The sequence below is a fragment of the Marmota monax genome, unplaced genomic scaffold, assembly GCF_021218885.2.
Source record: "Marmota monax isolate L192 unplaced genomic scaffold, Marmota_monax_Labrador192_F-V1.1 WCK01_AAM20220418_F8-fsc00070, whole genome shotgun sequence".
NCBI classification, from domain to species: Eukaryota; Metazoa; Chordata; class Mammalia; order Rodentia; family Sciuridae; genus Marmota; species Marmota monax.
The window spans coordinates 9,206,301-9,233,086 of record NW_026692116.1 but is presented as its reverse complement, the minus strand read 5'-3'; the positions used below and the strand labels follow the sequence as shown (position 1 = coordinate 9,233,086).

At 37.0% G+C, this 26,786-nt stretch overlaps 1 protein-coding gene across 1 annotated transcript in view; it reads left to right on the top strand.

Moving 5' to 3' along the window:
* Positions 1-13,021: 13,021 nt before the first annotated feature.
* Plppr5 (phospholipid phosphatase related 5) overlaps positions 13,022-26,786 on the top strand; it is a 109,212-nt gene continuing 95,447 nt past the window's right edge. The window contains exon 1 of the mRNA XM_046462652.2: positions 13,022-13,293. Within this exon, the coding sequence (XP_046318608.1) occupies positions 13,057-13,293 (237 nt within the window). The 5' untranslated portion in view covers positions 13,022-13,056. The remainder of the gene's footprint in view (positions 13,294-26,786) is intronic.

Here is a 26,786-nt window from a genome sequence, read left to right as displayed (position 1 = left end):
ATCTTTCCTTTTACTAGAATTTAAAAATATTTGAGGTTCCACTCAGATGCTATCTCCTCTGTGAAATGTTCCCTAACCACTCTAGACCACTGTATGAGCTCACTTGTATTAAACTCCGAGAGAGGGGAGCATGAGGCAGTGGGAGGAGAGAAGGTGGGATACAATTTAGGCACCATCAACTTGGCTTCATGTGTCAATTTAGACATACAGTATGGACCTTTAGAGCAATTTTGTTTTTTGTTTCGTTTTGTTTATCTTTTCTAAATGCCATATTTTTTTCTAAAGAAAATTTTGGAAGATAGGGAAAAGGGCAGGTAGAATGAAAGAATTATAGTCCAACATAATAGAAAATTTTCAATGTTCTTAAAAATTCTTTCAAAATGCTTTTTTTTGCTATATGAGATATTATTGAGTTGCTCTTCTGTAATTTATTCAACCACATCTTGTTACTGGACATATAAAATTTTTCATTTTGTTGTGGCATAGATAATGTGATTAACCCATCATTTCTCTTCAAGTGTCAATTATTTTCATAGGATAGGCTTAGAAATATGCAGCTACTGCATCAAGTGGCCAATTATTATTACTTATCACCTAATAACTTTCCAACAAAGTCTTCCTACAAAGAGTGTAGTAAAATGTTTATTTCATCACATTCTCAGTAGCATATGTTCTTATCATTGCATATAACTTTTGTAATTTAATTTTTAAAGAAACAACATGGTATTATTTTGATTTGAATATGTATAATTAATGTGGTTTAACATTTGTCTTTACATTATCTGAGTGAGTGTTGGGAAAATTGTTATCACAAAGGGTTCAGTGAACCCCAGTAGCAAGAAGAGTTCTGGGTCTGAGACCGGATTCTTTCATGTAGGCTACAAATACATGTGATGTGAATTGCATCCCAGTCACTATGCTCAGTATCAGACCGACTTTTGAAATTTTGCTGCATGTTTGAATTGCATGGGAATTTTTTTAAAAATTATGACTCTCTTGTTCTCCACTCTAGAAATTCTGATTTAATTGGTATTGGGTGTGACCTGGTCAGCAAGAGGTTTAAACCTCCCCAGGTGATTCCAATGTGCATCAAAGTTTGGAAACCCTGTCAGGGTAAGAAAGGACAGACAGTGTCTCAGAATTGTCAGGGATGCAGGTCCTTTGTGGGGCATTTTAAGAGTGTGGTAGACTTCCTCTCCACTGGGTTATTCTAACAGTACCTTTGGACAGGTCTTCTGGGATGACTTCAAAAGGATAAGACTAAGATTTCACAGAATGAGACACTGATGATACATCAAAGAGCTATTTACTATCTGAATCTTAGTTTTTATTTGAGAAGCCTGATGGCCACAGATGCTCAAACATGACATCCTTTGTGTCATTTGTGAATCAGCTGGGAGGAGGGGAACTTATGCCTGAGAAAGTCATTGCTAAAACAGAATTCAGACCTTTACCAGCATGCCTGGGAAAAAGATATTCTATTCATGTAATGTTGTTGATGTACTTAATATTTTGATATATGTGAATTATGTTATTTCAAAATAGTCTATGCTTCCTTATTTCCCCTGTGAATTGCTTATTATAAAGTATCTCTCAAATATATGTAAAGTATGTGCAAAGAATTTTATCCATCTCATTTTGATTTAGTTATCAGAACATAAAACATCTGCTAAAGATGAAGCCCATAGTCTTAGGAATTTTTCTTTCGTTGCATTCTCAGTATGAGCATCATTAGTACAATTCAGATGGAAATTCTGTAGGGATGCAATATTGCTAGCAGATTGTACTTCCCCGGAAAATTTGACCCCAAAATTTGATTTACTTAACATATTTGCATTTTAATGGATTTTCCTGAAAGGGTAATCTCATCAAGATGGGATGCTATGGTTTTACTGAGTAATTCACAATTTTCAGCTCATTTATATCTTTATTAATGTGCAGTATGAATATTTACACAATGTGCAGACACATGGATTATGTTTACCTGAAATGCATGTTTAAACATTTGAAAGATGAGCATTTGGTATTTTGGTTACCTTACAGATGTTAATCCTCTAGTTTAATATATTCCATTGAGGTAGGCTCCCAGTTTCAAGGTTAATAATAAGTAATACCTCTATGTTACCCTACCACTCATAGGACTCTTTTCACATATATTAAAAACATGCAGAACTCTTGGAAAAGCTCCATTTGAACCATTTGAAGCTAGAAAACCACTTAAAGAGACAGTTCCTTCCTCCCCAACCTTTGTCACTAACCTTTAATGATACAAGTTCCTAAGTCAATCCTCACTAACCTATCAGATTTAGGTTTGACAAGTGGACATGCTCAATGGTGTAGTCGGATGGTAACCACTTTTTGATACTACCAGATAGAATTCTGGCACTCCCTCCTTCCTGCTGCCCCAGCCCCCTCCCAAACTCCATTTTTCTAGGCTCAAGTGGCACAAATCTGTTTGTTTGTTTTCCCCAATGTCTCAATGATTATTCCCAATCCTCTAGTTCTCTACAGGAATTAGTATACTTCTTCCTATTCTCTGGTCTTATTCCTGCTGTCAGAAGGAGGGAAAGTTAGGAGAAGGAAGGGCCTTCTCTACATTCTCTCCAAATGTTGGATGGAATTTTCTGTTTTGTGCATTGCTTCTTTTTCTGAGATATCCACAATACTTCTTATATTCCTTAGGATTAAAGAAATGTATGTATATTTTACCTGTGGTGCATCATTCAGTCCAGCTGGAGGGAAGAAGGCAAAACTTAAACTTAGAAGAGGTGTGAGTAGTTTGCACAGCTTTGCCAAAGCTCTCAGATGGAGCTGATTTTTGAGCATCTTTATCTCACTTGATACTGGACTCTATTACTTGTCAGTGATTGATTTGTTGTGATTCCTGGAGCATAGCACATAGTTTCTTATTCTGATGAGCTAGACAGAGCAACTAAATTTCTTATGCAAAGATTAAAAAAAATATGTGTGTGCTTATCCAAAATTCCAAATATGCATTCATTCTATACTTCTGGCTACATGAGTAAAATGGCCTTTCAGTCACCAACATTTATAGGATCAAAATCATGTTGTTGAGGAGGGCTTTAGTGTAGTTGCACTGCCAAGTAAATTGTTAAGGTTATGTGCCATTGACTCAGTTTTAACTCATGCTTTCTGACTTTTACAATGAGGTAATAAAATTAAATTCATTTGAAACATTAAGTAGTTCTACTGGAAATCTTTCAGATTGGAAGGTATAGACACCAATGAAAAGGAGTAAACAATCAATTGTTCTCCAGTTTTATAATTTATGAGATCATCAGCTGGATATTCCAGCAATAAAGAAATAATCAGTGACCTTGTGTGGGTTGATCCACTTGAAATTGCCAGCTGATGGAGAGAAAAAAATTGTTTTTCTCCTTCAGAAATGGCAATTTCCTATGGTTCAACCTAATAAAAACATTCATATATTGACTTGGGAGAGCACTTGGTGCTGTTGTGGATTGAATTGTACCCCAAATCCACATGTCAAAGCCCTAATGCCTCATTTGATTGTATTTGAAGATAGGGCCTTTAGAGAGGTAATTAAGTTTAAATTAGGTAATAAGAACATAGCCCTTGATGAGGTAGGATAAGAAGAGGAGGAGACACTCGAGTTCCTTTTCTCTGTACATGTGCAGAAGAAAGACTATATGACAACACAGCAACAAGGCAGGCATGTATAAACCAGGAAGAAAGGCCTTAACAGGAACCAGCCGAGTGGCCCTTGATCTGGGCTTCTAGGCTTCAATGCTGTGAGAAAATAAATTTCTGCTGTTTAATTCACCCAGTTTGCAGTATTTGGTTAGGGCAGCCCAAGTGGAACAATATGGGTCTCTATTCCCAGTCCTTTCCTAATTTCCTGGTTCAGTAACCAAGGCTGATTATCCAAAGTTGAAGGAATATGGGGAAACTATCCTTCAAGCCTATGGCTTCATCTCTAAATCCACTAAAAACCAAAGTGAGAACTCTGTCAGCAAAGACAGTTTCTATTTATGCTTCTGTAGAATTACAAACAGATTTTTACCATCAAAAGTCTACAGACTCAAGCTTCAAATTAACTGAGACCTCTGGACTGTATGATGTAACAACACTTAAAAGTCCTATGCCTATCCTGAATTTTGCCCTTTTTTTTCCCAAAACTCATTCTGTCACTGCCTGAAATGCCTTCATTAGTGATTTGGTGTTTGGAAGTTAGCAAGTCTTGAATGTGAAACTTCAAATGTGTCTTTGGTGGATCCCTTTGTGACATAAGTCGTAGTGTATATTTGTATAGCTTCACTTATATATTTCTCTCTACCCAACCACATGATTATTAGGCCCATTAGGCAAACTGAACTTCCCCACATAAATTCTTGTTCTGTAATATTTGTCTTTATATTAATCAGATAAACATGTAAAGAAGCATGTTTTATACTAGAAAATATTCAGCCTGAGATTCAGAAAACCTGGATTAAGGACATGGCTAAGTCCTTTTTAACAGGATGTCATTCAGAGTTAAAGATAAGAGGTATGAATGATAAAAGATCTAGATACTCTCAGTCAAAAAAAATAAGCCAGTTGATTATGATGAAACCATGACTTTGTCTCAGTGTGAAAAAAATAACAGGACCAAAATGGAATGGGAATCAGAAAACTGAGGTTTTCTTCCTTGCTCTGAAGCTATGTGACCTCAGAGAGTTCATAATTTGGGGGTTTGGTTTAATATGAATGGAATTCAAATCGTAGAATAATCTCAAGAGATGAGATTTAAAGAGCAGATCACTTCTGGCTCTTCTTGAGAATGAGAAAGGATTCAGGAGAAACAGGCTCCATTCATGAATTTTCTACTGTGTTCACCCTCAATTTCCAACAAGACACCATGCCATGAGGTGTATAAAGATGGGCAAATCACAATTGTTTCAGGTGTGTGTTTCCATGAACATTTCGGGTGATTTATCAGAACATGATTTTAGTGAAGGTGCAAAAGATATGGCTCTATTTCCCTGGCCTGTAATTCACTAGACTTGGATGGATTATTAAATTTCCTGAGCTTCTCTCCACATCCACCACTAAGTTACAATTATAAGAAAAACAGTTCTGTGTCAATGAAAAAGAAAATACCTTCATTGCTGAATTGAAAGATACTAAGTGGTAAAAACGTATAACCTTAAAAATGTGCATATTTATACTCTGTAAATAATATTTTTGAAAGAAAGGGAAAATATTTTGAAATGTGCATATTGTTTTGTTGCTTTTCTGAGGATCATTTTATTATTAAGTCAGTATTATTGATCATATTTGATTACTATCCATGCCATTGTTATAATCAATGCTTCAATGTGGAATGATATTTTCAATCAAATGCAATGGATGAGAATAAAATATTTTAGTTTGTTTTTTACTCACAATTTTTGCTTTAATACTTCTTTTGGTTCATATACATGTACAATAAAAATAGAAGTACATGAATAGTAAAATCTTAATTAACTTTCTAAAATAGGGTATCCTGGGGAATTATGGCTTTTATTAATAGAAATCTTTCACTTTCTCATCAGAACTTTTAAATTAATAACCAAACCAAAGAGTGCTGAATATACAGTATTTTTCTTTGATCTGGCATAGGGTCATTATTTTGAAGCTCAGCTCTTACAGTTCATTACTATAGGGATACACGGTATAGTAGACTGATTTTTCTAAGTGTTGATGGTAGGATAAACACTTGACATTTTGTGGGGGGAAAAATGCCTGAAGTAGATTTTGCAACAACACTATTTTTTAAATTGACTACTATAGGCCAGAAACAGAGGGAAGTGCTTTACTCACATTTATGATCCTCACTACTACCTCTAGTTTACTGAAGAAATATGTCAGCATCAGTCTTTGCTTCTCTTTCACAAAATGATGTGCAAAACCCTATGACTGAAAGGATTCTACCTAACTGAGGTCTTCAGTGTGAGTGGAGTATGGTTATGAATAACTCAGGCTTTTACTAATCAAGGTTATGAACTTGGACTTGTTCCTTTGCTCTTGATCCCAGTTTTTAAAGATGCTAAATTAATAGTTGATTGTAGTCTGGCTATGAACATAAGGAATCATTTTGAGTGTCTAGTTTCTGCCATGCTTTCATTTCAATCATTTATCTAGCACACGGAAAGGCAAGCAAACTTAGCTGATTAGCATTCACAATCTTTGTCTTTGACAATGGAGTTGCAGCTGTCATCAGCTTAATTTGTTGCACATGTTCCACATCACTGCTAAAGACCCTTTGTTTCTCAAAGTATTAGGATTTGCCATTTAGTTTAGGGTGGTCCTCATTTAGCACAGCACAAATAATGACTTTCAGGTATCTTCAAGGGACATGAAGTTACAAAGACAATTCAGCAAGATTTTATGCAGGCACATGTCCAAATGGATCAATGAAAGTTCTGCTGATCTAGCAGTGGCAGAATTATACTGGTGTAGTGAAGAATTATAATAGCAGTGATGATGATGGATTGTTGTAGATGGCTTGGGACCTGTTTCTTGGTTAAGGGGCAATATTATCCAAGGTTTAGGATACTATAGAAACTGAGAAATTAAAATGACTTGGCCAAGGCCAAGTAATCATGATTCTGCAGAAACAGACAGAAAGACAGGTCTGTGGAGTCCCCAGTCCTTGGGTTAAAACGCCACTCTTTCCTGTCTTACTCCTATGTCCATTTCCTTAATATTGCATGAAATTATTCTTAGGGAACATGTACACTTAGAAATTTCACTTAGCATTATGAATCTGTGAGTTGATATTTAACAAAACAGTGTGTTTTTTTATGAGTAAAACATATGATAAACAATACAATACCCACAGCCATGGCATGGAAACAGGCAGGCAGCGATTAATCTGAGGGGTTTTTTTTGTTTGTTTTTTGAGTTGGAACTCAGTGATGGGGAGGAGACCCCGGACCCACTTGGATGAGGTGTTCTCTATAACTGATCATTTGTTTTCCAATGTAGATTTCCCCAGTTCCTTAATATTTATAAATAATTTTACAAATATAAGCCTTCTAACATATTCTTATAGTTAAGATTCATTAACCTAGATGATAGATGAGGAAACTGAGACTCAGAGAAGCTTTCTAATTGCTGGGGCTACACATTGAATATGAATAGCATATTATTAAATTGAAATTTTTTACTTTAATCTGGAAATGTTCAGGTAATGATATTGATTAAATATTTCCATTCTTTCCTGGCCTTGATATTTTAAAACTATTTTGGATTTTTATACTCAGTCCATAAATTTCACATATGTACTTTTAGTTAGAAATAACTAATTTCACTAATATGTGCTTCATTGTGATAACTGTAGAAAGTGAAAATTGGCAATTTTGGAAATGTAGAAAAATAGAACAAGCTATAATATAGTCATGGAATGAGGCAGTTTAAAGACATCTCAGTGGTCCCAGCTGAAGAAAAGTATTGCTTGTCCAGTCAGAAGCATCTGGCCTTTGAGATAAACCTCCCATTATAGCTGGAATGTCAGAGATGGACACTTAAATTACCATTCTAGCTGCTTTTCTTTCTGTTTTCTTGAGAAAGCAGCTATCTCCTAAATCAAACACTGGAAAGTAGCATTTTGTGGGGATGCAGTATTCTATAACATCAACAGTAAGAATCAAATGTTCTGAACTCTTTCTTTTTTGATGTCACATCTCTGAATTATATTAATAGTTTTAAACAGCTCTATGCCTTTTTTCTCATTGAAACTTCAAGGTGTTCCCTGTACCAAGTAGTAGATGAGTTAGTATATTCGTGTATTTATTCATTCTCTAGATCCAGTTAACAATGAGCTGCTGGATACTACCTTTTGTAGTATACATTCAATAACTTTTTAATGAATTACCAGATGCCCTTATTTATTTTGAAAGCAGTTACATAATCTATTCTTTTTTTTTTTTTTTTTTTTGGTGCTGGGGATTGAACCCAGGGACTTGTACATGTAAGGCAAGCACTCTATCAACTGAGCTATATCCCCAGCCCCCATAATCTATTCTTTAAAAAAAAAATCTTTCCAAGTCTATTCTCATGAGATCTTAAATATGTGCTCATATTAAACTTCCTCATTAGTGAAAAGTGCAAAACTTTTCACACTCTCTCTTTAAAACATTTTAATTCAATTTTAGCATTATGAACATAAGCCTTGTTGTTTAAAGAAGAAATCCATTTTTCTTTTGGAGAAACATCTCTAATTTGTCTTATGTAAAGTATTCTGAGTCCTTCATATTTTACCACAAAGGACAGAATATGTATTGAGGGTCATGTGTTTCTTCCTCTCTCTCTCTCTTTCACATGAAATGTAAAAGTGTAAGGAAAATGACTGGATTTACACATTATTTACGTCAAATGGGTGGAAATGAACATTTAACATTCTGTATTTTGTTTGCAAATGCTATGTCTTTGACAAAAACATTTGGTCCACAAGCCTTTAGGATCAAATTCTTAGCCCTTGGCAGAAAATATCAATCTGACCCTTTCAGTAATAAAATATTTGTTTTATTGAACCCAATGGGTCAAAATCTTGAGGAGTCAGGAATAGTCTCCTGTACTTGTATTAATGAATGAGGAGAATACACTCACATATCTAGTCTTCCACAGGCATTCAATGCTTGTCTACCCAAGGACTAGGCAATTTATTCTTCCACTTTTTTTTTTTTTACCAACATAAATGTCCTCTCAACTTGACATTTTGTACACTTGTCTTCTATCTGTAGAAGAATAGTTATAAACCACAAGGACAAGGACTGTATCTTTGTGTGTGTGTGTGTGGTGCTGGGGATTGAACCTACGGCCTTGTGCATGCTACGCAAACAGTCTACCAATTGAGCTATATCTCCAGCCCCAAGGACTATATCTGTATGCTGGTATAGAACCTTACTCATTCTTACTAGAGCATATGGTATTGAGGTGGAAAGAAGGCAGGTAATGGTCTTGATAAATGATTCCCCCAAGATTTGTTTCAGTATTTTGTCATAGAGAAACACAGTAGAGGTATGAATGGTTGTTAAGTCATATGCATCTAAATATAATATGAATACTGGAAGTTGGAAGGAGCTGAGATGGGGAGAGTTCCAACAGTACAATGTTTTGTTAAGAAAGGCTGATTGCTCACTGGGTGCAGTGGTGCCGCCTGTAATCTCAGCGGCTCTGGAGGCTGAGACAGGAGGATCCTGAGTTCAAAGCAAGCCTCAGCAAAAGTAAGGCACTAAGCAACTCAGTGAGACCCTGTCTCTAAATAAAATACAAAGTAAGGCTGGGATGTGGCTCAGTAGTTGAGTGTCCCTGAGTTCAATCCCTGATACCAAAAAAAAAAAAAGACTGATTGTTGTAATAGATTTGAAAACACAATGATATCCTTAAGATTCAAATTAAATTAAGAATTAAGTCTTTGTTCCACAAGATTACACAGCAACAGGATGTTTTTAATCTAGAAAAAGCCAGAAACTTAAATAAAAATTGAGGAAGGATTTCAAAGGATTCTTTGCAGATGAAAAGATGTATTCTGGGAAAGAATTAGCTTAAATGATTTAAAACAAAATTAAGAAATACACTAAATAAGTTCCTTCTTTTGATCAGCTAATTTATATATTCTCATTTAATTGCCAAAATCAGCCCAGAGGTAAGAAAATTGAGTTCATTTTAGCTTAGAAGAAGCTCAAGCTTAGGAAGACAAAGTAAGTAGCCCAGGGGCATATAACTCATTCTCTCTCATCCACCTCAAACCATTTTCTATGAATATCCAGTCTACTCAAATATTTATGGAAGGTAAATTTAATGTTGATTTCCTTATAATGCATGTTAAGATTCAATATTAACTTTGAATTTCAGCACTGGATGTTCAATCAACCACGAATCAGTCAACAATGCCCTTTGACCATTTAAAATGACAAAATAATGGGGATATTAGATTCTGAAAAAAAAAAAAAAAACTTTAATGGTTTGGATCTGGAATATTTCTAAAGGTTCATGGTGTTGGAGACTTGGTCCCAAGTGCAGCAGTATTCTGAGGTGGAGCTTTTCTGAAGATGACTGGATCATGGACTCAAATCTCATCAGTGGATTAATCCACTGAGGGACCCATAATTTTATGGCAGTATTGAAAGGTGGTGGAAACTGTAGGAGGTGGACCTAGCTGGAGGAAGTAAGTCACTAAGAGTGTGTCCTGGAAGGGTATTTCTTGCCCTTGGTGTCCCTTCTGCATTTTTTCTTTCTTATTCATTCTCCTCCCCTCTCTCCTTGGTTCACCACCAACATGAAGTGAGCATGTCTCTGCTCCTCCATGCCGGTCCACCATGGTGTTCTGCCTCATCACAGGCCTGCAGCAATGGAGCCAGCTGATAATGTACTGAAACTTCTGAAACCATGAGCCAAAATAAATCTTTCTTCCTCTCAGTTAATTTCCCCAGGTATTTACTTACAGTGATAAAAAGCTCATACATATCTTGTTCCTGAGATTGACTGCATTTAAATAAAATATAGAATGAATACAATACTATAGGAAAGAAACGTGCACAACTACAAAAATATGAGCACACCCAGAGTCACGCTGTAAGCAATAATATGAGAAGGAAGTGACTAGTGATAGGTGTTGGGATTTCCCAAGTTACTTAAGGTAGGCTAGATAGTTGATTTTTGTAGAATCTAAACACTATTTATATATTCATTATGTGCCATATATAGTGAGCTGAGCATCATGTAATACTTATATCAACTGTGTATAGTGGTTACTCATATCATCTCAATTTTTCTGGTGATGAAACTAAAGCAGAAAACAGTCATGCATCTTGCTTAGGTTCACAGTTGTTAAGTGGCAGAGCTGGCATATGAACTATTGCAGTATCAGAGTGATGCTCTTATACTGAACTTCTATGTCGGTGTGACCATGCCAGTAGATGGGCTGTATTTATCTAGGGACATAAAGACTGTGATTTCCTAAACCTTGACAAATTTTATAAATGAAAACACTTTCCTGTTGTTGTTAGGGTAGTAACCTCATTAATTTATTCAATAAATATTAATTAAATATCCACCATGTGTCATACCCTGCTCATTCAGGAAATAGAGCAATGAAAGAAAATAAGGACTCCACTGCATTACATGTACAGTATGAAGCATTCAATACACATTAACAGTGAATTATAATATATTTCAATTTTGAAAATAATGCTTGTTTTTATTAGGTGGAACAAATGAGTTGACCTTAGTGATTAACATCGTTCTTCTAAAAATTATATTAAGTGGGAAATTTTGCACGATACCCTTTAGAACCAAAGAAGTGGTTTAAATTCCCTTATACTACAGTGATTGCAGTATAATGATTTTTCTGAATGAAACCTTAACCCATGCATTGTTATAATAGTTACATTTTTATAATACGGAAAATCACTTTTGTCCACCTAGGAACTATTTACTCCCACAGCCCCAAATTGCTTGTTATACACATCTCTTAGTGCACACTCTGAGAAATAAGTTTCTGAATGGTTTTTGTATAATGTGGAGGTATATGTGATATCCATTCAACATTAAATAAACCCACACTGTCTTTACTATCCCATTCCCAAACTACCAATCATTTGAACTGCTTGTTTTTTTTTAGCCTAACAATGTTGAATTTTCTTGATGATAAAGGCCCACCTTTTAAAAATCATTTACACCCATTAAAATGAATCAAGTTAGAAATTTGCGGAGGTAATTCTACATTTTAATGAGAAGGGCAGAGCTCTAAGAATATTCTCCTATCTTGCTTTGTATAAATGCTTTCTTACCTGCAGTGTCAGGTTTCCAAAGGGCCCTTTAGGAGTCTACTACATAAGCTTGCACAGAGGGACCTGCATGGCATCACAGAATCCATTCCTTGCATAAACGAATTCCATAGCACCCTACCTCCACGCACACGCGTGGACACCCACGTATGGGTGTACTTTGCATGTACTGTGAGCCTGCACTGGTCTGCCTCTCCTTTCACCTGAGCCTAGAGGAATTCCTGCAGATTCCTAAACTAGGGGAATACAGAGATGAATCAAATAGCCTTTTTTCTTTTCCTGGTGGCTGGTACCGCTGACTCCCAAGAATCTGCAAAGCCCCCTCTCACAAGCAGCTAATAAAAGGAGACTGAGAAGATGAGCAAAAGAATACATGGAAGAAGGAAGGAACCGGTGTACAAGAGATGATGCTTCTGGAGCTTCGAGCAATGATTTCTGTATTTTTACACACAAAGCCCTAGGAAGCTGCAGGGGAGGCAAAGAAACCCCGAAGCTAAAATCCTCTGAGATCATTTTTCTAATCGAACCTAGAAACCACTGCTCTGCTGGGGTCCTGTGCAGGGTTAAGGAATCCAAGGGAGCGCGGCTAAAGGCACACGCTGAAACTCGCGCCGCTTCGGACACTTTGCGCTTTGGTGGGATTTGCGCTCTGAAGACGTGTCCACGCACCATTTTCCCAGGCGTTGTGCGGGTTTCTTAAACAGCCCAGCTGGTGCCTAGAAAGGGAGTTTCTAGAAGCTCCATCTCTATTGCCTCTCCTCCCCTTTTTATTTTGGTTTCCCCCCCCGCCAGGAGCTCTCCAGCTCCACAGCCTCTGCCCTCAGAAGGGGGTACAGGTGCCGCTGTCCCGCTTGCTGCCGCCCGGTCCGCCGACACGGCTTTCTGCCTGCTGGCCCAAGGGCTTGACCCAGAACAGCGGTTTCGCGAATGGTCTCCTGCCAGGGTGCAGCGGCCACAGCCAGTCCCCGGGGACTCCCCGCCCTTCCGCGCGACCCCGCGCCGGGGCGGGCGGCGCTAGCATCGGGCAGGGGGCGGGCAGGGGAGCAGGGACTCGTCCGGGGGTAGCCGCCTCCTCTGCAGCCTGCTCGCGCCTCAAAACCCGGACTGCCTCCGCCTCTTCCTCCAGCGGCTCCATCCCTCCTCCCGCTCCGCGTCCTCCAGCCTCCCCCGCCGCCGCGCCCCCGGTGGCTGACTCGGCGGACCCGGGAGGGGGCCTGCCGCGTCGGCCGCCCGCTCGGCTTGGCTCGGCCCGGAGGCGTGCATGCCCCTGCTGCCCGCGGCGCTCACCAGCAGCATGCTCTATTTCCAGATGGTGATCATGGCAGGGACGGTGATGCTGGCTTACTACTTCGAATACACCGACACGTTCACCGTGAACGTGCAGGGCTTCTTCTGCCACGACAGTGCCTACCGCAAGCCCTACCCGGGCCCGGAGGATAGCAGCGCCGTGCCCCCCGTGCTCCTCTACTCTCTGGCCGCCGGGGTCCCCGTGCTCGTGGTAAGCCCGGGGGTGCTCGCCCTCGCCGCGGACTCTCTTCTTTCGCCCTCGCCTTCGGGGTTGCGGCCCCACCAAGGGTCGGGGCGCGGCAGCTTTGGCTTTCTAAGTTCCTCCAAGTTGTTGGCAGCCCCTTCCCCAGAGGACAGTCTTCTCTGGGTGCGTGAGGGGTGGGTGCGAAGGAAGCCCCCTCTCTCCCCACACGCCACCCCCGCACCCCCTGCGGTGGCTGCAGTGTTGGGTGACGCGGAGGCAACAGAAGGGAAGGGGGCTGTAGGAGGTAATGGGTGGGTGTCGGGGATGGGGAAGGGGCTTGCTTTTTTGGGTGAATCTGGACTTGATGGATTCTGTGGCCTTGCTTCACTGATCTCCTCTGTGCTCCTGGAAGATGAGCAGCAGCCAAGCTAGTGAGGACAGAGGGGGTCAATTGCTGGGGTGTGGAAGGTACCCCTGCTTCCCCAGTCGGGGCACACCGATAGTTTTACTACCTCCTTCCGTTTCAGATGAAAAAGCCAAGTGGACTAAGCTGACTAGAGACCAAATATCTAAAAAAAGAAATTGGGAATTTGTTAATGAAGAGGATTGGGCAACAGGGCTTTGCTGAGAAGGAGCTGTGCCTAAATCACAAGAGCACTTCAGATTTATTTAAGGCTGCTCCTTCCCTGGGGGGCTCAAATCCTTGTCTCTTTAAATCTGGCTGAGAATGCCTTCTGGATTTATAGACTGGGTGTGTGTGTGTGTGTCTGAGAGTGGGAAAGAGAGAGAGAGAGAGAGAGAGAGAGAGAGAGAGAGAGAGAGAGAGAGAGAGAGAGAGAGAGAGAAGGATAGGGACTATAAAGATACACTCACAAGTGTATATATACCCTTATATATAATTATTGGAATAATAATTACATCACAGTTTACATATGTGAATACAATGCAGACGTGTTTTTTTTTTGTATGAGAATAGATGGGATTTCTTTAGAAAACCTGACACATTATGGTTTCTTTAGACTGACAAAGTAGTAGAGATTCCCTTCCTATGATGTAGTCTCCCTCTCCCTCCCCCTCCCATCCCCCCTTTTCAGATAAAGAATGAAGAGGAAATTGGAAAATCAAGAGGACAGGGAAAGTGAAGTTTTATTTTCAATAGCTGAATGTATAAATTGCAATTATGACTGTTAAGAACATCTGCTGAATCCATTTGGCTTTGATATTCATCTTGGATTTTAAAGAACATGATTTTGTGATTTACAAAATAATGAAATGTTCCTGAAACACAAAATGGAATTTTGTGAACAAACCAAGCATCTTCTGATAACTTCAAAGTAACTTTATCACATACTGTGATAGTTGACTTCAAATTCAGTTCTAGCATAGTGGTTTGAAATGGGATATACCTTGCTCCAGAAAAATGCTTTGCCTTGTGTTTTGACATTTTAATTTGCTAATACATCAGAAGTCCCAATACAACTTCATGTTTGTGATCTTTCTCCTCCATTTCAAAAACTGGCAGAGGAAGCAATGGTCTGTTTCTTGGGGTCTTTTGACTTTGGGTGGAGTCTGGGTTTCCAGCCACCTGTTTTCCAGGGGACTAGCTCAGGGATTTTCTAAGGATAAAAAAAAAAAAAAAAAAAAAACAGTTAATTTCATGTCATTTATTTGGTCGCAACCATCATAAATACAGTAAACACTGTCTGTAACTTGTCTTGTGGTAAATGACATTCTGTGTCTTACTGAAATGAGGTAGCACCTTTTATCTGAACCAACCATCCATGGTGGCAGGTGGCAGTGAGAGAAAAAAACACATTGGTCCAAAGATTTTGATAATTCTCCACTTACGCAGAACCTAGGAAGGAGAAAGGGAATTAATTAGTCTCTACTGAGTGCCCACTGTGTTGGGTACTGAATAGTTGTAGTCACATATATTTTGTACAGCAGCCCTTCTAGGGGATCCAATTAACATTTGAGGAAACTTGAGATTCAGATAGTAAGTTGGGAACATCTGAAAAAAATTTTAAAAACTGACTATTGTGTTTATATGTTCATAGGACTGATGCCAAATGCCATATTCCTATTGCTTCCAAAGAACACGTTCTCTGAATGTTGGGGGTTGACTGATGGAGCAGGCATTGAGGATATAGTAGTCAGACTTTTTAAAGGGATGATCCAATTTGGGTTTCAGGTTTTGACCTTTAGTTCTTTAGGTTTAAGAGAATGGGTTTGTTTGCTGGTTTAAAGAGAAGTACTGGATTTTGGAGGAAAGATGTGATGCTGGCCTTTGTTTCTCTTGTGCTGGTAGGAATAATAGAGTATTCTGTCCTTACACGAGGAATTGAAATAGGAGTGGCAGCTGTACCTCTGCATCTTCTCAAGAAAACTGGAAAGGTTTTTTTTTATACTTTACCCAGGAAAATGTTTTGCTTTGTCTTTTGACTCTATAATTTGCTAAAATACATCAGAAGTCCCAATCCAGCTTCATGTATGTGTTCTTTCAAAAATAATCTATTCCCTATTAAAATAGGAAGTTTAAGTAGTGTGCCCAAAGACAAGAGCTACAATGTTACACTCAGAATTTTAACTCTAGTCCATCAAGCTTCTAAGCCTATGCTTTATTCTTTGTGCAAATTCAATTTATTCATAATCATTATTCTGAACGAATACCTCACACAAGAATATTTTCTCTCATCTCTTATAGTTCTTATACTGCAATGATAAAGGTTCTTTTTAATAAATATATTTTTAAGTTTTTAAACTCATTACTCTTGAGAGGTGCAGATTTGTTTCATACTCATTAAATTAATTTATCCAAAACTTAAAAACCATATATCTTATGCATTGTATCACTTTCATATAGAGTTCCCTTGGGCTCAGATTGAGAATCTTAACAAATTGGATTTTTGATTGAAGATATATTTGAGATGTTGAGTTGGGAACTCCACATGTTATGTAAACTTGAACAATTAATGTAAGCCTTAATTCCCTTGGTCACAGGATTTTGAATTTTAAATTAGTTATGTTAATGTCACTTTTGGCATGGTTGATGCTCCATAAGAGGTTCTATATCACTAGCATTATTTAATTTTTTGCAGTGTTTGATTGAACCCAGAAACTTGTGCATGCCAGGCAAGTGTTCTACTACAAAACCACACCCTCCATCCATCATTATTATTAATAAAATAGCAGTTCAGTAAGTGTTTATTGAATCCTTGTAGTGAAAATGGTTTCCTGGCAAAAGAGAGGTAATTGAGGCAACTGGAGAAATAAACCATGGTCACCAATCCTAAGAAATTTGCAGCCTAATTTGGGAAATTAGATAAACACATTGAAGATCATAATTCAAATAATAATGATAAAAGTTTTATGTATGTGTGTGTGTGTATATATATATATATATATATATATATATATATATATATTTCCTTCTGCATATATATACTTGTAGGTACCACAGAGCACAGACTCTGGTGATTCAGAAAAGGATAAGATCACTTTTGTTTGGTAGGATGGGGAGAGGATTCCTAGACGGGATGGTAGCATTTGAGATTTGTTTGAAAGGTGAGTCCAATTGGCAGTTGAGTTAAGACATCACAGCAGCAGCTTCCTTTACCAGCCCATGAGGGCAGAAAATGCTGAATTCACTCCTCAAACAACTATTGTTTTTTTTTTTTTTTTCATTTCAGAGAGTCATGTTTGGGGAAATGGGGGTTCATAGCTAAAGACAAAGGCTGGGATTGCATGAATAAGACTTGGAAGGCCAGACTGAGAGTTTAAATTAGTTTTCTAAGAACTGAGCAGGACATGGTCTGAGAGGTAGTGTCTAAGGACATATTTATTCATATATTTATTTATTTGCTTGGAGTGTAGAGGGATCTTCTGTTATCAAAATATCTACATAAGATCAACTTAAAGTCTGTCCCCAATATTTTATAATAATTATTTTAATTGTGCTTTCATTTTTACATGGATGATATGATTTATAAACCCTTTGAAAATAGGTAGTGTTCAGTTTGATCTGTATGGCATTTATCAAAGTGTCACATAAAGCATACACAGATAGAAATTTAATTACTGACCTTTGATTTTCATTGATTAAAAGAACTGGTGATGATAATAGCTTCTGCTCCCCAAATTTGGATTCATTAGTCATAGGACCTATTGTCCTTTAGATCTCTGAGCAGTCCAGATGATTCAAAGGAGTTTAAACTAGTCCATCCATCTTCATAGAGCCAGAATCAAGATAAAGAAAATCAGCACCAACCAAGGTAGCTACTGACACTACATGGGGAAGGTGGGAAGTTTATGCACATCTCAGATTCTTTATGTTTGCATCCTCAGGAAGCTCTCTGGACCTTGAGATCCAGAGTTGAGGAATGTAGCCACAGCTGCCATCCCATGGCTGCTGGCATCACTGAATGGAGTGAAGGTAGATGGTGACAGGAAGGCATCTTGTACCCAATGCTTTCCCATAAGACCTCTTCTCCTCCTAACCTTGCCTTGGGTATTCCCTCTCATCCTCATTCCTGGAACCCACTACTGGGGCTGGAATAGGAGATGAAGCACAGATATGGGTGTCAGACGTGTCTGGATTCTTATCCTGTTCTCCTCACTAGCCATATGCTTTTGCCAAAATCTTTTTCAAAAACTGGAGATAAAAACACCTGGCTCTTGGAGAGTCAGTGGTTGTAGAGGTAAAGATCACAAGCCTTAGAATCTGACTGCCTGGGTTGAATCCCATATCTGCCAGTTTTTTCACCTGTGAAATTTGAACCCATTTATCTCTCTATTTTTCTATGTCTTTGACTATTAAATGGAGATAATAAGGATACACTGTGAGTGTGAAATGAGTCAATACATATAAGTATCAGAGTAGTGCCCAGCTATGTATGTGACAGCTATCATTACTCCTTTTGAGGTTGGGATGATTAATCAAGCTAACCTCTATAAAGCACTTAGCAAAATACCTTTGTTAGTGGATTCCAAAGCTGAAAACCTATTTGAGAGAGGCAGAAGCCACTGAGTTCACTCCAACCTTCATAAATTAAGAGTCTGAATAGTAAGAAAAGTGCAGCAATCAGAATTCCATTCTTAAAACCAAGTTAATGATTCCTACCTTTGATGACACTTCAATTTCTTAAAGTACACTAACACTAATATTTATTATTCATTTCCTATGCACCAGATCCTATGTTAGATATATTTTATGCACTGCTTCATTTAATGCCCACAAAGATAGTACTTTCCTGAAATATACCATCATTAAATCTATTTCATTGATGAAATGTAATAAGTTCAGTAAGATTATTATGTCAGACTTAAGTTATTTAAATTCATTAATATTATTAATTTCCACGGTAAATTTATGGAAGAGACTTGGATGTAGAGAGGTTAGATGACCAGTTCAATGTCCACAATTACAGTGCCAGTTGTCAAAGCCTGTGCATTTAATTATTTTATCAAATATCTGAATCCTAACATGTTAACTGGTCTTTAAAGATTTTTAGTAATAGTAATTCAGTACAGGAAATTAAAAATTTTCTCAAACACTGTGTCCTTGATTTCAGTTTTCTTGGTTTGATGGGAAACTTTGTGTTCCACTGAAGTTAATGGTCTCAATGTGTGGTGTAGGATATTGTTTTGTTTCCTATTAAACTTGGAAATGTCGTGGAGAGGTGGGTGGCAGCAGAAGGGATTGAGAGTTCTGTTCTGATATGAAGGCATGTCTCTTGTCTCGGCAGCACACACAGTCATGGTGCTGCAGGCATCCACATTTCTGTAGAACCACCCTCTGGTTCTGGATGTGCAAACCACAGTACTCAGAGAGGTGAAGCTACCTCTGCTTTTAAGGCATGTTTCTTAAACTTGAACTTAGCACTAGATTTTGAAGTGCAGTGAATGAATGGAAATCGTGCATAAAATATTATGTGTGTACATGTACCATTTTTTTTTTAGTATGCCTCCATGGTTTAATCATACTGTCAAAGATGTCCAGATCCTCTAAAAAGCTACTCTTTGGGACTGTTTGAACCTCTCTTGGTGTCTCTTGGGACCTTGTTTTACTTGATGTTCTTATTCTTATTCATTTTTTCACATTGACACTTTTCCCCTTCTTTTCTCTTCCTCCGTTTAACATTCATTGTCGCTGTTTTTCCATTTGTCCTTCTTCTTTGTATTCTGATAAGGAGATGGTGATGCTGAGGGGAAACGAAAGACCCAGGAATCAGAACACTAACTAGCTTTTCCTCCTCCCTCTTCTCTTCCACTGCCCTCTCTTCTTTCCCTTTTTACTCTCTCCCTCCACCCGTCATCACTCATACCCATGTAGCTTCTCTGAGAGAGTTACTTTATCCAATAAATTTTGGCTTCCTCCTTCCCACATTGAAGAGATGTTGTGAGAATCAAATAGATGAGAAAGCACATTGGACACAGTAAATCACTTCATACCTGTAAGGGAAACATAAGATGAGGAGTTACGTGGATTGTGCAGCCACCTTCATCAGAGATGGTTAACACTACTGGCAGCAGTACTTTGCCAGCCTTATGTATTTACTCTGTGGTGTGGAAAAATAAGTATGATTTCTTTAACTTATTTTCTGATTTTCCTATAGAAAGAGTAGCAAAAATAGAAAGCCAACAGTATAAAATGGCCTCCTGATTATTACAGACCATTACTCTAATATTCAATTCTATTTTTCAATTTCTATTATTTCAACAAGCTTTGAGTATTGTAAACATTATTATAAAGAATCATTTCATTCCTTTCCATAATTTGAAGTAAATCATATTTCCAGGGAGCTCTGCTGATGCCATTTGTTAAGTATGTATTGTATCATGTTGATTTTTAAATTTTCACTGTGCTAAAAATACATTATTTGTTGAAGTTTTGAATGATACTATTGCATCTACTATGTACTAGGTAGCACTGCCATTGAATGGGCTTCTAAAATGAATAAGGCATATTTCAGAAGCTTCAACAGTTCAGATAATATGCATAAAATTATATCTCCAAACCTCAGATCTTATCTTTGTAAGACAGATAATAATAGTTAACATGATATCTTACAACAATTAAATACATGTCTGCACTCAGTGTTCAATAAGTGATAGCTGTTCTTTTAACATAAATGCTAATAATTTTTATTGATAGTGCAGAGTCAAATGACATCATGTGTACTTAATCATTTTGTTGAATGAATGAGGTAAGCCACTTACTGTTCACATTAATTCTTTCAGATAGTGCATGCAATAACAAATCTAGAGAGCTTTTGCAATTTGCTCCAGTTGGTAAATGACACATTGAGAATGTGAACTTATTACTTCAAGTCCAATGGTCTGTTGGCTACATGCAGTTGTTCACTAATTTGCTTCACAGCATAAATGATGGCATTCCTAGTAGGCAGGGGAGAGCTAAAGCATATTGATTATGTATCAGTATGCTATTTGTAGTGTCCATATGCTTCTTAGTCTTTAGGCTTAGTTATAAAAGAACATGAAAAAAGGAGTTTTAAGATCTTTGTGCAAACATAAAACTTCACTGGTTCGTAACACAGGTGGAATAGTCAATAGAACTTGATATTCTTATCCATGCAAGTTGAGAGGGCAAATTCTGATTTCAGAATTATGAACTTAACCTGTGGTTAGGAGGACTTGTTAATGGACTTTGGAAAACTAAGGACTATTATTTTGATGGAAGATATTTTAGAATATGTGAAATGGAGTTCTATATTCAGTGCTATTTAAACTATTTCTGAGAATGCCAGTTTCCACTCAGCAGGCTAGTTACATTTTTAGTCCTATTATGACAGATGTAGCTTGAGAATCACTGTCAGTAAAATTACCATATGGGGTAGGGGGTAAAAACACAACTCCAGAGATTGTTTTCCCAACCCAGGTACATTTAAAACGCTAATAACAGTTTTTTTGGTAGACATTTCTCAAATGAGAGAACATGTGTGAGTGAAAGTGTGTGTGTGTGTGTGTGTATGTATGTGTGTTTAGTGTATACATGCACACACATACATCTATAAACATTACTACATTTGTGATTTCTTGTATAAATCCATTTTTATCTTTCTGGATTCTAACCTCTATAAATTGCCCCCCCCACTTTCCCTTCCCCCCAAATTCACAGCTTTCTGGAATATTCTGACATATCCTTCTAGACCTAACACAAACTTTGCTAAATACACCACTTATATTTTCCCAGTTGAAATAGCTACATTGTTCTCTATGACCCTTTTGCCTCATATACAAATTTCAGCATTTAAATAACTTTATAGGTTTCTTTAGATTGCATTTTTATCTATGTTTCAATCACTAGACTTGAACGTCTCAATGTTAGGGCATTGTAAACTGACTTGACTTTTAGATTATTATTTTTTAGTTGTTTATGAACCTTTATTTTATTCATTTATTTACATGCAGTGGTGAGAATCAAATCCAGTGCCTCACACATGCTAGGCAAGTGCTCTACCACTGAGCCACAACCCCAGCCCTAGATTATTTTTGATAGACATGCTATCCAGGCACCCACTGAAGGTTTTTTTGATGAAGGTAAGGTGAATTTGAATTCAAGTATCAGACAAAATTTCGTTGAGCCCACCATTATTTAATAACCTTTCAATAAAACAAGTAGAGTAGTCCTGTGCTGTAAATTTAATAACTTCAAACATTCTGGTTTTTATAGCATTTTAGGTTTATGAAATTCTTCGTGAAGAGATATTCTGTGATCTCAGGTTGAGATACTTGAAGCTAAAATTCTCCCAAACCAACAATGGCTGGAATCTGGATCCGTCAAGAACAAGCCATTGAGTGTATGCTACTGGCCTTGCCAGAGTCTTGTACCTTGTTCATTCAGGCATGGGAAGTGTCTCAGAACTCTCTTAGATAATCCACGTAACTGGAAAATCTTTCCTTTCTCCAATAGGAGTCCATTTTTAGCATTCATCATGCTAATTAAAAGCCACTACTTATATCAATAAAAAAATCCTCTTTTTATATTCACAATGCTAATTAAGTCAGTTGTTAATTAACATGGGCATAGCAAAAAGACTTTTGGCAGCCTGTATGGAATGGTATATTTCTGATAAAATGTTAATGACGGCCTAAGACTTTGCATTTTAGTAGCATTTAGCAGATTATTCCTAGAATTGGAGCATGAACAAAGTGGTACATATATATCACACAGAATACATTGAAATAGCTTAAAGAAAATTGTAGACTTCTTAATTTAGGAACTGGGACTTCTATATCCTCATTACTTTGAGACTATACACCCAAAATATGTTAACTAAATTGATGACCTAAAATTTTTTTTGCCCTATTGTCAGATTCATGTTTTGCTAGTCTATTGAATTTTTTTATTAAGGGTGTACTTTGTGTTTGGTGTGGTATAAAAATATTCAAAACATTTGGAACTGGAACACTATAGAAAGAATGAATGTTTAAAAATTCCCTCCATTCTCTTCTGTACTCCTTCCATTCCTCCATCCCTCCTTCTCTGCTTTCCTCCTCTCATACTTTTTTTTCTCAACAAATATTTGGTGAGCACATTCCTTGTGCAGTATACCTTGAAATTAAGATTTAAAGAGGTTAAGTGACATGCTCAAAATCTCAAAACCCTTCCCCCACATTTCAAAGCAATGTTGGGAAATAAAAGGATGTGAAATTATACGGCAGCTAAGCATAAATGTACTCCTAACACATCTGCATATTATCAAAATATCGTGTGCTATTTTCTCTCTAAAGAAATTTGAAACCAGAACCTCTATGTGTTTCCTATGCAAGGATCCCATTTTTTAAAAGGGTGCTTTCAATAGCAACAGAAAAAACTGTACTTTTTTTTTATCTCCATTTCAGATTTAGTTTTTTCTCACACTGGGGTGCATAGAAGCACTTTTCACACTGAGAAACATCTTGTATTTCCAGAGACCTCATCAAAGCAGAATGCCATGTTCTCACAGACACCCAAATTGAGCAGCCTTGGATAGAGATAGTGCACCTGGGGATTCATCTTATAATTTAAAATGAACTCCTGACATTTCCAATTGATGTAAAAACTAAAAGAAAACAGTATCCTTGGGTTGGTGATAATGACCTCTTCCTTTGCATGTGCCTGGGCAGTGTTGGGTGTACTCAGTTTCTAAAATGAATGAAGAGACTTAATCAAAGCTACAACCCTGTTTGTCTTTCACAAAGAGACCTTTGTTTCCTCTTCTCTGACTCCTCACCACATGATTACTTGGGGTCCCCTTTTCATTCATTTATTTTTGGGGGCAAAGTCTAGAATACAGATATGGGATTCCAGTAGACACTTTATTCAAGCCATTCTATCAGCCTCACTCTGCCATTCCATTTTTGGAAATGATTTGTAAATTCATTATGAAAGAGAACATGCTTCTTCATAGCTAAAACTTTTTAATAATGAAAGAGGACCAAGGGTTCATATAGGTTTATCTTTTAATCTGTGCCCTGTGAGTTAAATGACTTGTCTGAGGCCATACAACTAGTGAGAAACCACACAGATCTTCACTTGGCATGGACTTGAATTTGTTCTACCATTTTGGCTGCCCAAGTCTGACTGAATTTGAAATATCTTACATTCTTATATTTAATGCTCACCACTGAAGAGGATATCTCAGGCATACTTTCAACTTTGGCAAGTTAGATCAGGCATTTTCCCTAGTTTGCACACTATTTTGTTCATTGAAGCATTAGTCTTAGTGGGTATTAAACCACCTTGTGGTCAGTTACCTCATCTATAAAGGGAATATTTTCCACCTCTTCCCACGTAGATACATCTTCCCACAGCAAGAAGATGTCCACTGGCTCCTCCAGTGACCACAATATACACTGCTGAGAGATCACAGAATTTTCCCTCTGTTTGAAACTGGTCTTGTCTTGGCTTCTTAATCCTAAAGACTGAACTCCAGGCAACTTCTTCTAATTGGATTTGTCATCTTGGAGTCTGATGATTATTAAACACTTTTAGTTATATGTAGCATATACATGTAGCATATTTCTGAATTGTTATGCAGTATCATTAATTGTGTACAAATATTTTGCCTATCAAAGGATCAAAAATTTATGTAGATTAGCAAATATGTCTTGTGTATCTTTGCCTCTTTCTCAGCGTATACTCCCAAATGTATTGCCTTCCATATGGTAGATATAAATGATAATTTGTGTATCTTAAAAGAATTAATAGAAATTAAAATAATTTTAGGTACTTTTACTTATTTAAGACTGTTATTAATTTCCTAGGCACTCTATTTTTTTATGAAAAAATATATTTATGTCACTTTCCATTCATAGATACTTAAGTTATAGAGTTTAAGTTATTTTTTCCCAAACCTGGGTATTTAATATTCTACTTTATCTTCTAGTCATCAATAATTTCAAGTGTTTTTTCAAGTATATTTACTTAATTTTTCATGTAGTCAGAGTTATACAGAATGTAGTGCAAAATAAGTCTCATTGATTTCAAATAGACACTCTTTCAAACGCCTGAAGTTTTGTGTAAAAAATCTTTAACATCATTATATTCGTAGTCTGTAATTATTTTTTCATTTTCTGTATCTTATCTTTACACAGCATATCTTTTTATAATTTTCTAACATCACTACTTTAACATTTGTATAGTATGTATTCTTTCTTCAACAAGTGTGACATTTTATATATTTCAATATCATTAGATTTTTTCCCCCAAATAAATCAGGTGACTTAAGAGCAAATCACTTTTCTTTCAGCTTTGTAAATTAAACCATCAGTGCATTTTACATGTGAAATGTGTATGGTAAAATTAGAAGACTTTTTTTATGTTGTTCTGATGTTGCATTCAGAGAGTTGGCAGTTTCTAAATGAGATGAGTCATGATTTTATTGTCACTCAGGATCTCTGAATCATTCTCTATACACTTTCATTAGTAATCATGGATCAAGAGTTGAAACGCTTGACTCAATACATGGGAATGTTCTTGAGAAGGGTTTCTTCCCACTGAGAGTGATAAAAATTAGTTGTAGTTTAGAGAATGACATTAATGAATAGAGGAAAGATTCAGGGCTGCTTGGGCAAGCAAATCACTTACAAGTTCAATTAACTTCAGGCAGAACAGGGAAATGAAATTAGGATTTTATTGTTTATGGATACTTTTCAATGAAATTCAAGATTTCCCAATTAGAGTGACATATCAAACAAGTGCAAATTAGCTCTTCACCTTATCAAATGGGTGCAAATGAAACAGCCCACTGAAGATCAAATTAAAGTAGGATGATCTTGTATTCAGGAATTCATCCCTTCATATGTTTATTAGGGAACATTTGCTGAGACCTTCCTAGAAAAACCAGTGTGTGTGATGGGTTCTAGATATTCCAAAGTGAATCATGATAAGAAGTGGGGGTGGGGTGGAGGAGTGAATCATGAAAATATGTTCCTAAAGGAGGGGTGTCAGCAAGTCAGGGAGGAAAGGAAAGGTGTTCCAGTCAAATAGCATGCAAAGTCTTTTAGGCTGGAGAAACCTTGTAGGTTGAAGGAACTACAAGAATGTCTGGAATGGGAAGTTGCAGAGCACAGAATTAGAGCACAGAGGAACTTACACTCTGTTGATACTCAGACTGATGTCCTGATTTCTTACCCTCTTGCAGAGGTAAAGCTATGATTCACATTCTAACCTTTCAGCTTCACTTTTTCTGCATTTTAAATCTGCCTTTCTCACTCAAATAATTTTATTTCTGCATTGATTTCAATTTAGTAAACTAGAGAAAAATAAAAAAATATTATTTCAGAGTTTTAAGCAGTGTAGGGCAGTTTAGCACACAGTTTGTCTGTCTCAGAATTCTTAAAGTTTTTCTCACTTTCAAATTAAAGTAGAATGATCTTGTACTCAGATTACTTTATTTTATTCAATTTGTTTCACCACTGTGAATTAGTTGGTTATTAATAAGTTAACTTCTGTGACACACATGCTAAGTGATTTGAAGTCATTTCAGGTATCCTGGACAATGCGAAGAGACCAATATTTGTACAACAATTTATGTTGAAAGTTTACGTGGGACATGCATAACTAAAATTCAAGTTGGAAAGGTTATTTTTATTACTTTTGCTGTTTTGCTCCTATAATTGAGTCATCTTGCCTTGCATTTTCTATATTGTATAACAGGTATGCTCACCTGTATAATATATGTTTTAGTCTTCTCATTATAAATTGGAAATTGAATGGAAATGCATACGTGAATTTGTTGCTCTAGAAATTGAAGATATTGCAGTTCTTTCTGAAAAAAAACCTGATTGAAATTAATGTGAAATTGAAAAGTACTATTCTTGGAAGGTGAAACTCATATTTTTCAGTTTGTAGTACCAAGGATTAAATGTGCTTGGTTTTCTTGCAAGAAGCACTATACTCCTAAATTTAGTCATCTCATTAAGATTTTCATTCATGGAAAATGACTTCAAAGAACACATAAGACAGGCTTTTCACAAACAAGCTTTGATTGGATTAATTGGATTTGCATAAATTT